Source organism: Hevea brasiliensis, chromosome 3 (assembly GCF_030052815.1).
Source record: "Hevea brasiliensis isolate MT/VB/25A 57/8 chromosome 3, ASM3005281v1, whole genome shotgun sequence".
Lineage (NCBI taxonomy): Eukaryota > Viridiplantae > Streptophyta > Magnoliopsida > Malpighiales > Euphorbiaceae > Hevea > Hevea brasiliensis.
In genome coordinates, this window is record NC_079495.1 from 5225201 (window position 1) to 5238637 (window position 13437).

Here is a 13437-nt window from a genome sequence, read left to right on the forward strand (position 1 = left end):
AGTCGAAATGGGCTAAAATCTTCCCGAGCAAAAATCGGACAATCCGCTCGATGGATTTCGGCATTCTTGGTGTCTATGGAAAGCTCTCGCCGAGTAGATGATTTTGGACACAAGACCCGGTCCAATCGGTGGCAGGATCGGCCGGAGAAGTCGGGCGGCGCAGCGTTTTCACGCTGCGTTTTCCGTGCTCGGGCGTGGCCGCCATTGGTTGGCTGGCGCGCCGGGCTGGTCAAGCGTGGTGGCCGTGTGAGCGGAGAGAGAAACGAGAGAAAAGGGAGAGAGCCATCGCGCGGGAGAAGAAAAAGGAAGAAGGAAAAGGGCCAGTCCGGTTCGATTCGGCCGGTTCGATTCAAAATACAAAATTTTGAATTTTTACTCTGTCTCGGGACCGAAAACGAGGTCCAAAAATTCCGAAAAAAATTTCATAAAACTCAGAAAAATACGTAGACTCCAAATATATTTTTAGTTTTGCCACGTGGTCTTTAAATTAATTTTTAAAAATCATCAAAGTTTATATTTTCGGAAAATCGAACCCGATTTTTAAAATCCGAAAAATCTCAGAAAAATTCCTAAAATTCAAATAAAATTAAAATACCAAAAATATTCATAAATAATAAAATTTTGGGGTGTTACATATTTAGTGGATTTTTTAAATTATAAATACAGATATTTAATACATTTACAGTATAATTTCAAATATTTAAGTATAATTACTCGTAAATATTTAAGACATGACATAATTAGAGATATATTAATAAAAATGATATTTATTATCTATATTTTATATAAATATACAAAGAGGGAAGGAATATTAGCTTTTTTTTTTCAAATTGTCCTTCATTATTAAATTAATTATAATTATATTATTATTTTTTAAATTAATTTTAAAATTTATATAAATTTAAAATTCTTAACTTTAGAGTTTATATAGGTTTAAAATTTTTAATCCTATTTATATTTAACTTCAATTAAATATAAAACTTTACAAGCAGTAATTAATTAAAATAAAAAAATTAATAAATGAAAAATAAAAAAATATTATTAATTTATCTGTAATATACAATTTATCTATTTATTTATCTATCTATAATCTTTACTACATATAAATGTGGGAAGGGAGGAGAAACATTGACTTTGCCAAAAATGCCTATGGTGATTTATTATTATAACAATAGAAGATAAAATTTAACTGGCTATTAAAAATTAATTTATTTTAATTTTTTATCATTTAAATTGATTTTATAATTAATGTAAATTTAATAAATTCCATTTAATTGAGTTTTTTTATTATAAGTCAAAATAAATTTATAAAAAAATAACTAACATAAAAAATTATTTGCATAAAAATATTTGCTTTGTTTTTCTTCAAAAAAATTTAGTTAGTTTGGTAAAAATTAAATAAAAAAATTCATTTTTTTTTACAAAAATTGATATTTTTATAAATTTGGCTAAAAAAATAGAAATTTATTTTTTTAACTTTTTATTTTTAAAAATATTGATGAATATCAATTTGAAATTTAAAATAATAATTTTATTTTTTTATGACTTTTTTTTATGGATATATTTTAATTAATTCAAAATTTATTACTTTATTTTAAAGTATGAAAATATAATGATAAGAAGATATGTATTAATAATGTCATTTTTTTACTTAAATACAATAAACAATGAAATTTTTAAATAAATGAAAAACTAAAAAAAGGAGGGGAAAAAGAATTGTACTAAAAGGCTGATTGTTGATAAATTGCAAGTGTATCCATGTTCATATATATTTCAAGTTATGATATCACCTTAAAAACAAAATATTTATAGACAAAATCTGCCCTAGGGAGCCTCCAATATGTGGCTAATTTTAAACTAATTCAAATTACACTATTAAAATAATACATGAGAGGGAAAGTTGGCTCATTGGCCAAGGACTCCATCAGCAGCTGCCACATCACTTTCTAGCTGTTGGAAATTGGTGGGAAACCAGGGATTTGGGCCCCTGTTGTTGGGCTAATTCGTGGCCCAGGTGCTGCCTCTGCTCGGATGAATCTTTGCCCCTCCATTCAGCCTGAATGACCCTCGTTTGCTCCTTCCATGCGCGCCAGTAGCCTTGGCTGTCTTGCCAGCCCGCCTATCCTTGGTGCAAGCAGCATGCTCGTCCCTTGTAACCTCACTTGGCCTGCCAACCTTCGGAGAAAAATTGGATATTTGCGGGAGCCAATATTGGGAGGGTAACATGTAGCATTGGTGGATCCCATTCCTTGTTCACATAAGTATCAAAATTAACTGCGACTACTTGAGTTTTTGACATTGCAGAACTAGCAATGGAGTTAACTACTCCCAGGAACCTACTAGCAGAGTTGGGTGGAATTGAGTAGCCCACAGGGGCAAGGAAAAAGGCAAGGCCATGGCCGTATTTAGTGTAATTTAGAGTATCAATGGTGAATGAAAAGCGGGTGCGGAAGTCTGAGAGTGCTCCAGTAGAAGAGTCTCATAAAGGCACACGCTCTGCATATGTCGCATGGCCAACACGGCATGTATAATCCACCAGGTTGATGAGTTCTATAGCTCCATCTGATGGTATGGCATTGTAGTAGTTAAACTTGTTTTAAATTTGTTTTATTTATTTTTTTTCTTATTATTGCTTGGTCAATAGTTAGTGCCTATTTCGTAGGAGTAATTGCTGTTTGTGCAGATATGGAGCAAATCTGTTGCAATAGATTACTGCTAAGTTTTTTCTATATATTGCTGTGTATTTTAGAGGTTAAAATGATAATAAGAAGTTAGAAACTTTTTCCTCTATTCTGTTGTGTTGGTATCGATTTCTGCTGTTTCTCTTTTGTTCAGTCTGATATTCTAACAATTGGTATCAGAGCCTTAAGATCAAGGCCTACACAATGTCTCATCTGGAGATAGAGAGAGCTAGAATATTGAGAGAGAGAGAGCAGAAAGAACGAGAGCAAAAAGACAGCGAAGAAGCCTCTAATGAAGGAAATTCCTCTACAGTTGAAGGAGGCTTGTTTCCCGAAAAAGAAGGTTCTGTTACCTTGAAATATCCCATGCTGACGAAGAGTAATTATGCGGCGTGGGCTATAAAGATGGAGGTCTTTATGATGGCTCAAGGTGTGTGGGATGCAGTTGAGTCACCAGGCCCAGTTGATAAACGCAGAGATAAGATGGCATTGGCAGCCATTTACCAAGGTATAGGAAAAGATACCTTGCTTCAATTGGGAGCGAAGAAGACTGCAAAGGAGGCATGGAACATGCTGAAAACCATGAACCAAGGGGCTGATAAGGTTAAAGAGGTGCGAACTCAGACGTTATGGAGGGAGTTCGAAGCCTTGAGAATGAGCGATTCTGAGAATGTTGATGATTTCTCAGGAAAGCTTACAATTATCGTTAACGAATTGAGGAGCCTTGGGAATACTGTAGACGACGAGAAAGTGGTGAAGAAATTGTTGAGATCAGTTTCGTCAAAGTTTCTTCAGATCGCGTCCACCATTGAAGAGTTTAGTGACCTAACCACCAAATCGATTGAGGAGGTGATAGGTTCACTCAAAGCTCATGAAGAAAGACTGCTTCGCTGTGGTGGGAGATCTGACGAAACAGTTCTTCTTACAAGAGCAGAGTGGAAGGCGAGGGAAGAAGCTAAGAAGAACAAAGGAAAATCAAAAGAAACCACCAGCTCGAGAGGCGGACGAGGAAGAGGACGTGGTCGAGGCAGGAACAGTGGCAGTCATCAAAGAAAGGAGGAAGAACCACAACAACAAAGGAAGAAATTTGATAAATCAAAGATCAAATGCTATGGATGCGGAAAAATGGGACACTTCGCATCAGAATGCTCATCGAAGGAGAAAGAGGAGCAAGCAAATCTGACCGAGAGAGATGATGAAGAACAGTCCCTGTTGATGATTGAAACTTGTGAGCTGAATGGTCAGAGTTATGGTCAGATTTATTTTGAAGAACCCTCCTTGATGATGATTGATGCTGTCGAATTGAATGGGGTTCAAGGAGAAGCATATGTTGCTACCACGAGTGGGTGTCTCATGAAAAGGGCAGGTTGGTACCTCGACACAGGAGCTACCAATCATATGACAGGTGATAAACACTGTTTTGTTGAAATTGATGATTCTATTTGTGGCAAGGTTAAGTTTGGTGATGGTTCTGTAATTGATATACAAGGGTTTGGGTCAGTTATGTTTCAATGCAAAAATGGTGAACATCTGACCCTAACCAATGTATATTATATACCAAAATTAAAGAGTAATATTATTAGCCTTGGCCAAATTGATGAAAGTGGAGGTCGAATACTCATTGAATGTGGAGCCTTGAGGGTCTATGATAACTCAAATAGACTCATAATCAAGGTGAGAAGACAACAAAACAGATTGTTTATTGCAGATCTACAGATTGCCGAAAAAGTATGCTTGATGACAAGCATAACAGAGTCGAGTTGGCTATGGCACGCGAGATATGGTCACTTAAATTTCCAGGCGTTGAAGAAGCTGTCCAAAGAAAAAATGGTACAAGGTTTACCAGACATCTCGCTCCCAAATCAAATCTGTGATGGTGTACTGTGGGGAAACAACATCGGAAAGCCTTTCCACATGCTGCGATGTATAGACCAAAAGAAAAACTTGAATTGGTGTATGGAGATCTCTGCGGCCCAATTACACCAACAACTCCAGGAGGTAACAAATTCTTTTTGCTTCTAGTTGACGATTATTCACGATACATGTGGGTTTTCTTGTTGAAAGGCAAACATGAGGCTTTTGAAGCGTTCAAGAAATTTAAGAAGACAGCTGAAATTGAAACAGAAAAGAAACTGAAGTGTTTCAGAACAGATCGAGGGGGAGAGTTTCTCTCAACCGAATTCAAAAAATTTTGTGATGAAGAAGGAATCAAAAGGCAATTGACAGCGCTATATTCCCCACAGCAAAATGGAGTCGTAGAAAGGAATAATCAAACCGTTATGGAGATGACACGAAGCATTATGAAAAGCAAAAATGTGCCAGCAAATTTGTGGGGTGAGGCGGTAAGAACCTCTGTGTTTTTATTGAACAGGTGCCCAACCAAGAGTGTTGAAGGAATGACACCCTACCAAGCTTGGTGTGATAAGATACCAAATATACAACATCTGCGTGTATTTGGATGTCTTGTTCATATCAAGGTCATGTCATCTCATCAAACGAAGCTTGAAGACAGGAGCTTAAAGGGAGTTTTGCTAGGTTACGAAGAAGGTTCAAAGGCGTACAGGGTGTTTGATCCTAGAAAGGGGAAAGTTCTCATAAGCAGAGATGTAGTTTTCGAAGAAGGAGCAAGCTGGCCATGGCAGAACATCAAACAAAAAGAGGAGTCTGATTGTACTGAAACATTTATAGTACAAGTAAAAGAATTGGGGGGTGCTGGTATACCCGAAGCAGTGGATGTGTTTCGCACTCCATCTACGCCATCCTCTTCTTCAGGCATACCAAATTCAGAAATTAATTACCCTCTAATTCAGTCATCTTCTTCGAACACTATAGGTACAGGTTCAGATTCTAGTTCAACTCCACCACGGAAATTTCGATCATTGCAAGAAATTTACAATGAGACCAGAGAAGTAGATGAAGAAGTCGGGTTGTGTTTCTTATCAAAGGAGGAACCAACACGATATGAAGAAGCAGTTGGTGACGAAAACTGGAGACGTGCGATGGAGTCTGAAATTGATTCAATTCAAAAGAATGGAACCTGGGAACTCTCTGATTTGCCGAAGAACCAAAGAGCAGTGGGACTCAAATGGGTCTTCAAATTGAAGAAGGATCCACACGGCAAGATTATTAAACACAAAGCCCGTTTGGTGGCGAAGGGCTATGTGCAGAAATATGGTGTTGATTATAAGGAAGTTTTTGCTCCTGTAGCAAGAATAGAAACTGTTAGAACTATTCTCGCTTATGCAGCTCAAAAACAGTGGAGAGTTCACCACCTGGATGTGAAGACTGCGTTCTTAAATGGAGAGTTAGAAGAGGAGGTGTATGTGAGTCAACCAGATGGTTTTGTCGACAAAACAAATCCACAGAAAGTGCTGCGGTTACACAAGGCATTATACGGCTTAAAACAAGCACCTAGGGCCTGGAACACCAAGTTAGATCATAGCTTAAAGTCATTTGGTTTTCATAGGTGTCCTTTTGAGCATGCTCTTTATATGAAGAAGGAAGAAGATGACGTTACTGTTGTGGGAGTTTATGTCGACGACTTAATTCTCACTGGCTCAAATGGAAAACATATTGAAAGTTTTAAACAAGACATGATGAGGATGTTCGAGATGAGTGACTTGGGGCTGCTGAGTTATTATCTTAGGATTGAGGTAAAACAAACTCCAGATTGTATATCCCTTTGTCAAGCAAGTTATGCGAGCAAGATTCTTGAAAAAACATGGATGCTTAATTGCAACAGCAGCCGTGTTCCAATGGAGCCGAAATGTAAGCTAAAAAAACAAGATGGTGAACCATTTGTTGATGCCACTGAGTATAGAAGAATTATCGATAGCTTGAGGTACTTGGTAAACACACGTCCTGATCTTGCGTACTCCGTTGGTGTTGTCAGCCGATACATGGACACACCAACGGTGACACATATGAGTGCTGTGAAACAGATACTGAGGTATGTGAGAGGCACTATTGGAATGGGAATTGTCTACAAAAAGAATCAAGAAAAAGAAGAACTTGTAGGCTTTAGTGATAGTGACCTTGCAGGAGATACGGATGACAGGAAGAGTACTTCAGGGATTATATTTTTCTTTGGAGAAAGCCCGATCACATGGGTCTCACACAAGCAAAGAATTGTTGCATTATCTTCTTGTGAAGCTGAGTACATAGCAGCAACAGGTGGAGCTTGTCAAGGGATATGGCACAAAAAGATAATTGCAGAATTGAGAGGTGATGATAAAGTCAAACCAGTGTTGAAGGTTGACAACAAATCAGCCATATCACTAGCCTATAATCCGATTTTTCACGATAGAAGTAAGCATATTGACACAAGAATTCATTTTATTCATGATTGTGTTCAACGTGGAGATATACAGCTTGAATATGTAAAGACTGAAGTACAGGTTGCTGATTTGTTAACAAAGCCGTTAGCACGGCAGAGGTTCAATGAGCTGAGAGATAGAATTGGTGTTAAACAAGTTTAAGGGGGTGATTGTAGTAGTTAAACTTGTTTTAAATTTGTTTTATTTTTTTTTTTTTCTTATTATTGCTTGGTCAATAGTTAGTGCCTATTTCGTAGGAGTAATTGCTGTTTGTGCAGATATGGAGCAAATCTGTTGCAACAGATTACTGCTAAGTTTTTTCTATATATTGCTGTGTATTTTAGAGGTTAAAATGATAATAAGAAGTTAGAAACTTTTTCCTCTATTCTGTTGTGTTGGTCTCGATTTCTGCTGTTTCTCTTTTGTTCAGTCTGATATTCTAATGCATCTCCTTCATAGAGCATGTTGTTTGCATCAGGGTCAAAATGAGTTATACTGAAGGAAACTGGATTGGCGTAAAAAACTAGAAAATGGATGATAATGAAGCAAAGACTGCAACTAGTGATCACGTCAAGAAGATGTAAGAAGCAACCAGTTCTGTGAGGATTAAAGATTAAAGCTGTGGATGGTTCTTAACAGCTTGGTTAATGACCAGTGTTATATAGACTGGGAGCTAAATTTGATACAACAATAACCTTAAAAAATTTTGTGGAAATTACTTGGAAGTTGGCAGGAAAATGATCAAAGCAATGGACAGCTTCAACATTGTGCATATTGTCCTCATCTCTATCACCAACTAAAAGAGGATCAGTTGACTCCTTCGATGTCTTTGCAAAAGAGACAGCAATGAAATACAATCTGTGATTTTTATACCACTAGAAAGAAAATTCTTAATAAGTTTACTCTACAGTACCCCAATTCTCTCCCTGATTAGCTCACAAAGTACTGTCAAGGAATTTGCATCTGTTGAGGATCATGAAAAATCAATAAAATGAAATTACAATGATCAAAATCTACCTATGTCTCCATAGCCCATGAGTAAACTATTTAAATGTAGGTTTTAATGGACATAAATCTGATTTAAATAAGAAAGAGATCTTCAATAATGATTCCTTTGGTAAATGTTACTGCTGCTTCTTTTTTAAAAGGCTTTGGGAAGTTTTCTTTTGCCCTGCGTAGATGAGAAGTTATATTAAGAAACTTAGAAGCCAAAATATAATTGGGATGAGTTAGCAAGTTGATTTCATAACTATTTTGTATGCCGTAGATGCAAAGGAAGGTATCTGGAAAATCTGAATCTTGTTCACTTCTTACGTGTCTTTTACTAGCCTGGATAATATGTTTCTTTTAAGTACTTCAAATATCAAGCAAATCCATAATAGTCCATGCATATGTCAACAGCGTTTCGCGTAATCAATGTTATTGTGAAATGATAAACTTGGAAGTTAATAAAAAAGACAGGGAATGACTCTACCGATGTTGTCTTCTGCATATTATATGAGGAATCTGAATGTTGTCATAAAACAGCATGTGTAGACAAAAACAAACGACATTACTAGAGGAAGTTCATTAGTTGTTAAGACCAGAATTGTTCATTCCTCCAAACAAATAAAACAAAGGTTGGGTATTTACATGATGCATTAATGAAATGTGTACTCTTGGAAAGCATAAAAGAGCTTTCACCGATCAAAATAGCGATACAGGAATTCACAAGGAAAAGAATATCAAAATTGACAAGGAATGAGCACTGTATCCAAATCTCGCAAAAATTTTATGGTGGAAAATTTACCAAAGAAAAACTGAGAGCTGCTGAGAAGTGAGAATCATTCTAACAAAGCCAACAAGCTGAATCGAACTATTCCTCCTGTCCCTTTTCCTTGTAATTTCAAGCTTTCCCTCCTCGACCATTGAATCATCGTCTCCAACTGCTGATGCGGTGAAATCAGGAAGGGATTCATCTGCTAAAGAAATCTTTACCGCAAACCTTGACCCAATTTCATCCTCTAGCAGGAAGGGTAAATAAAGATCTATTCATCCAATGATGGAGTTGATTCATTGAACCCAGATTGAACTGTCCTCTTCTGGATATTCTCCGGTGAATAATAATATTTTATTGCCAAATTGGCACGCAGCTGCAAAGGATCAATCACTGAATCATCCCTCTTCACAGTTCTTTCTGAGCATATTAGAATGGGATTCTCAGCTGCTGCAACACAGAAAAAAAAAAAAGAAAAAAAAAAAAAGAAAAAAACTAATAGCAAGTCAATTAAAATTTGGATTATAAAATCAGGAGGAAGACAATTCCAGCAGTGGTTGATGCAGTTGGTTTTTCTCTCTTTCAGTGGTTGAGGAGTGGGAAATTTATTAATATTGTCGAAAAGCCTTAGTGATTTAAGCCTTATAGGATAAGGTGGGAATTAACGTTGTCGTATGTATATGGTTCAATGTGGTGTAGATTCTGAGTAGCTTGTTGAAGGGGTAAGGTGATAATTATGCGAGAAGAAGAGGGTGGCAGCTGGAGTAGAACTAGAAGGATTCGTAGCGAAGGAAGCGACAATGATGTGAGGGAAGCCATTAATGGGCGATGACTGAACAATTTTGTTAGGGAAGGCAAATACTTTGGTACTTCTAATCATAAGTATAATTTTAAATAACTTATCATTTGATTAATTTTAATTTTTTTATATTGATTCTCATTAGTATTTCGACTCAAAATTTATAATTTTAGAAAAAAGAGGAGATGTTGATAACATATAAATAAATGAAATTAATTGTATCAACTGTTTCTAAATTTTTGTAATTATTTATTTTAATCACTTAATCGCAATTTATTAAAATAATTTTTTTTAATTTTATTTTTATTTCAGAAAAATTTCTTCTAATTTGTAATAACAATTTTCAAATAAATGAATAAAGAAAATTACTATTTTACACATTTTTCAAAATATTTAACCCTTATTTTTTTAAAAAAATTCCATTTTCTCTATCTTTTTCAAAATTACAAATGAAATTATTTAAAGGACAAATGAATTTATTTATTGCTTAACTCAATTAAAGTTTAATAAATTTTAAATTAACAAAAAAATTAATTAATTAATAATTCTACAAATAAATTTAATAAATAATAACTTTATTAAATGTAAATTAATTTTATTGTTTAATAAATATTAATTAATTTAACTATAAAAATTTAAGGATATGTAGCAGAGAAAAAAAAAGGATAAAGTACTTTTTCAATTTTTGGAAAAATGAATAAAATATTTTTTTTTATTTGGAAATATGCTTTTTTGAAATAAAATTAAATTTAAGAATGAAATAAAACATTACCAAATTCGGAGTTCGTCGGTGCAAGTAACCTCGATAAATATTAGGCCACGTGTTTCTCTTTCATTAGTCAAATGATTCATCAGACAAGGACCGCCACCTTTTTAAGCATGCAAATCTCGAAATAAAAAAATTAAAAAAAAAAAAAAGAAAAACTTCGTTACTAAGCAACTACGATTCGTATATGATAATCACATATTAAATGAGTGTTCCAGAATGATTTTGCTAGACAAATTTATCCTTAATTGGAATTAATTACATATTTATAAATTATTTATAAAAGGAAAAAAAATAAAGGCTTCCTTTGTTCTCCTATATATATCACAGTAATTTTCAATTCTTTTGTCTAAATTGCTCTTCCAATGGCGGATGATATGAGCGACCTACCAGACCTTGCTTTGGATCACTACAAAAAGAGCACACAGAGCCAACTCTGTATACCTCAAGATCCATTAGCGGACCTGGAATGGTTTCCCAGTTTCTCCAACGATTTCATCTCTTTGCCTGATTTGTTTTTAACCCCAGAAAAAGAAACCCTGCATTGTAACCGCTCTCCGGCTGGTTTTCAGATGACTGAAGAGAAAACTACACTTGAGAAACCAGAAGGAAGTAAGACTCGTGTAGGCTTCCCCAATGAGAAACAGAGCAAAGGTGTGGTGATGATGAAGAAGAAGAGAAGGTGCAGTCATTGCCAAACTGATAAAACGCCGCAATGGAGAATGGGGCCGATGGGGCAGAAAACGCTGTGTAATGCTTGTGGTGTAAGGTACAAGTCGGGAAGGCTGGTGCCGGAGTACCGGCCTGCTGCTAGCCCTACCTTCAATGGTCTCTGCCACTCCAATTTTCATAGCAAAATATTGAGAAGGAAGGGAATTAATTATTGAATAATATATAGTATTGGAGATTAAAATTTAACTATTAGGTTTGTTCTTGATTTATTGAATTTCATATTATTTGTGAATACTATAAGTAGTTTAATTGTAGTTTTTTATAATAATTAGTGGATTACTCATTACTTAATTTGTGTAAATATAACATTGTTCTATTATTATTTTTTTTTTTCATTCAATGAGGCTAAATTAGCAGGCAAACCTGTGGACTGAGAAAATTTTGTTGAATGTTTTTTTTTAGATATATCTATTAAATATATAGGTTTAAATTGAATATAAGCACGCATTTTCTTAAAAAAAATTATTTTTTTTATTTTTTTAAATGAAGAAACAAATATAACATTGAAAAAAAAATTATTGGTTAGAATTTTATATTTTTAATAATATTATTTTTTGAAACATATGTATAATACGTGCATCAAATTTATAATTATTAAATTGGTATCTCACTTTTGGTTAAACTATTGAATTAGCTTGGTCTTAATTTATAAAGTGTCGTGACCTAATTGATTCAATAGTTGAATTGGTGAATCGATGTAATTAGTCAGGTTAATTATTTAATATAATCTTTTTTTTTATATATAAAAAAATTGAGCTAAAAAATTCATATAAAGTCTTTAAAATTAAAGTCAAGTCAATCGATTCATATTTTTTTTATTTTAATATATTTTTTTAAATATATACTTAATATTTCATAAATATTATAAAGAGAGTTATACATTTATATAAATTTTTTTCATTATATTACTATTAAAATTTATTAAATATAATTTAATAAATATTAAAGTTTTATTTTACACAATTAAAATTTAATTAATTTTATTTATTTATTTATATTAATAGCTATTATATTTAATTAATTTATATATATTTAATTAATTTTTAATGACCTACTTGCTTAATTATTAATTGTGCATTTAATAACATTGATCAAATTAGTTATAAATTATAATTATTTTTATTTATATTAAAAATCTAATTATGTTAAATTTAATATTTTTGTAAATTTACTTTTTAATTCAAATATTTTAATTTTAACTATTTAAATTAAATTTCTAAAATTGATTCTAATTTTAAATTGTATACTTTTTACTATATTTATATATACTAATTTTTTTATAATATGCGTTACACCCTATACTTGTTGTAAATATTTAGAACTTATTTTTCTATACAAATTTATAAAAATTCTATACCAATTAGCAAATACATGTTAAAATATTTTGTAAATTTGTTTTCTTATTTTCTTAAGAATATACTATTGCAATTTTTCTATATTCAAAGAATTAATGGTTTTGATTAACTTAACAAAATTACTATTTAAAATTTTATAATTTTATCAATTTTTTATTTTTTTTAATTTTAATCACAATTTTATTCAATAATTAATTATAATTAAAATATATAAGAGAATTTTCAAATAAAAATTTAAGATTAAAATCTATTTTTACAACTTTATTTAACTTTATTAATATGATGATTAAATACTTATGAGGTTGAATCCTATTAAAATTGAAACTGGGTATAAAATACTCATTAAAACCACAAGCTATATCTCCATGCGTATACATTAATGAAATCAAGCCATATAACTTACGTAATTTCATCATTATAAATATTAAATTCTTATAATTGGACCCCAACAGTGTTTACATGCTTGCTCTACGAATAACTAACCTAGTTTTATTTTTTTTTTTTTGTTGTTGCAATACTCATAATGTACTTAATTCTTTTATTAACTTCTTTCATAGCCTATTGTGTCTCTTTTTCTTCAAATAACCCAAAACTAAAAATCCCAATGCCTTCACGGTCTCAAGCTCCATAGCAGTCGTTTTCTTTTTTAGCAAAGGGTTAACTACATTCATTAATCTTTCCTTTCGCGCCATCCTCTATGCATAAACTGCAAGTTTATATTATATTTTCCTTTATTAAAATCTAATGTTTTCATAGAAGTAAAAAACTACGACACAATGCTAATCTTTTAGGCATCACTTTCATTAATTAACTAATATTCTTTATTTGTCTTCCTGCAGGTTGTTATTTGCATGAAGTCATTCTATCAAACTTGTATTGCATGTAATTTTTACATTAATAAGACTATAAATTTCAATTATCTACATGGTATTCTTTTATAGAATTTTCTATTCTTAATAAGGTTTGCAGCTGCATTAGCTTTCTAACTTCGGCATTTATACTATATATTTATTTGGCATTTATTCTGTGTGC

At 32.9% G+C, this 13437-nt stretch overlaps 1 protein-coding gene and 1 long non-coding RNA gene across 2 annotated transcripts; one reads left to right on the forward strand and one right to left on the reverse strand.

The window, feature by feature from the left end:
• Window positions 1–7840: 7840 nt before the first annotated feature.
• LOC110642607 (uncharacterized) lies at window positions 7841–9674 on the reverse strand. The gene is made up of 2 exons (XR_002492490.2): window positions 8787–9674; window positions 7841–8168 (listed from the first exon to the last, which is right to left on the reverse strand). It is a non-coding gene; the product is annotated as an uncharacterized LOC110642607 (long non-coding RNA).
• A 927-nt stretch (window positions 9675–10601) lies between these two features.
• On the forward strand, window positions 10602–11366 carry LOC110642622 (GATA transcription factor 4). Its single transcript, XM_021794732.2, has one exon. It carries the CDS (start codon window positions 10684–10686, stop codon window positions 11203–11205), a length of 522 nt encoding a protein of 173 aa, XP_021650424.2. The 5' UTR covers window positions 10602–10683; the 3' UTR covers window positions 11206–11366.
• The last annotated feature ends 2071 nt before the right edge of the window (window positions 11367–13437 follow it).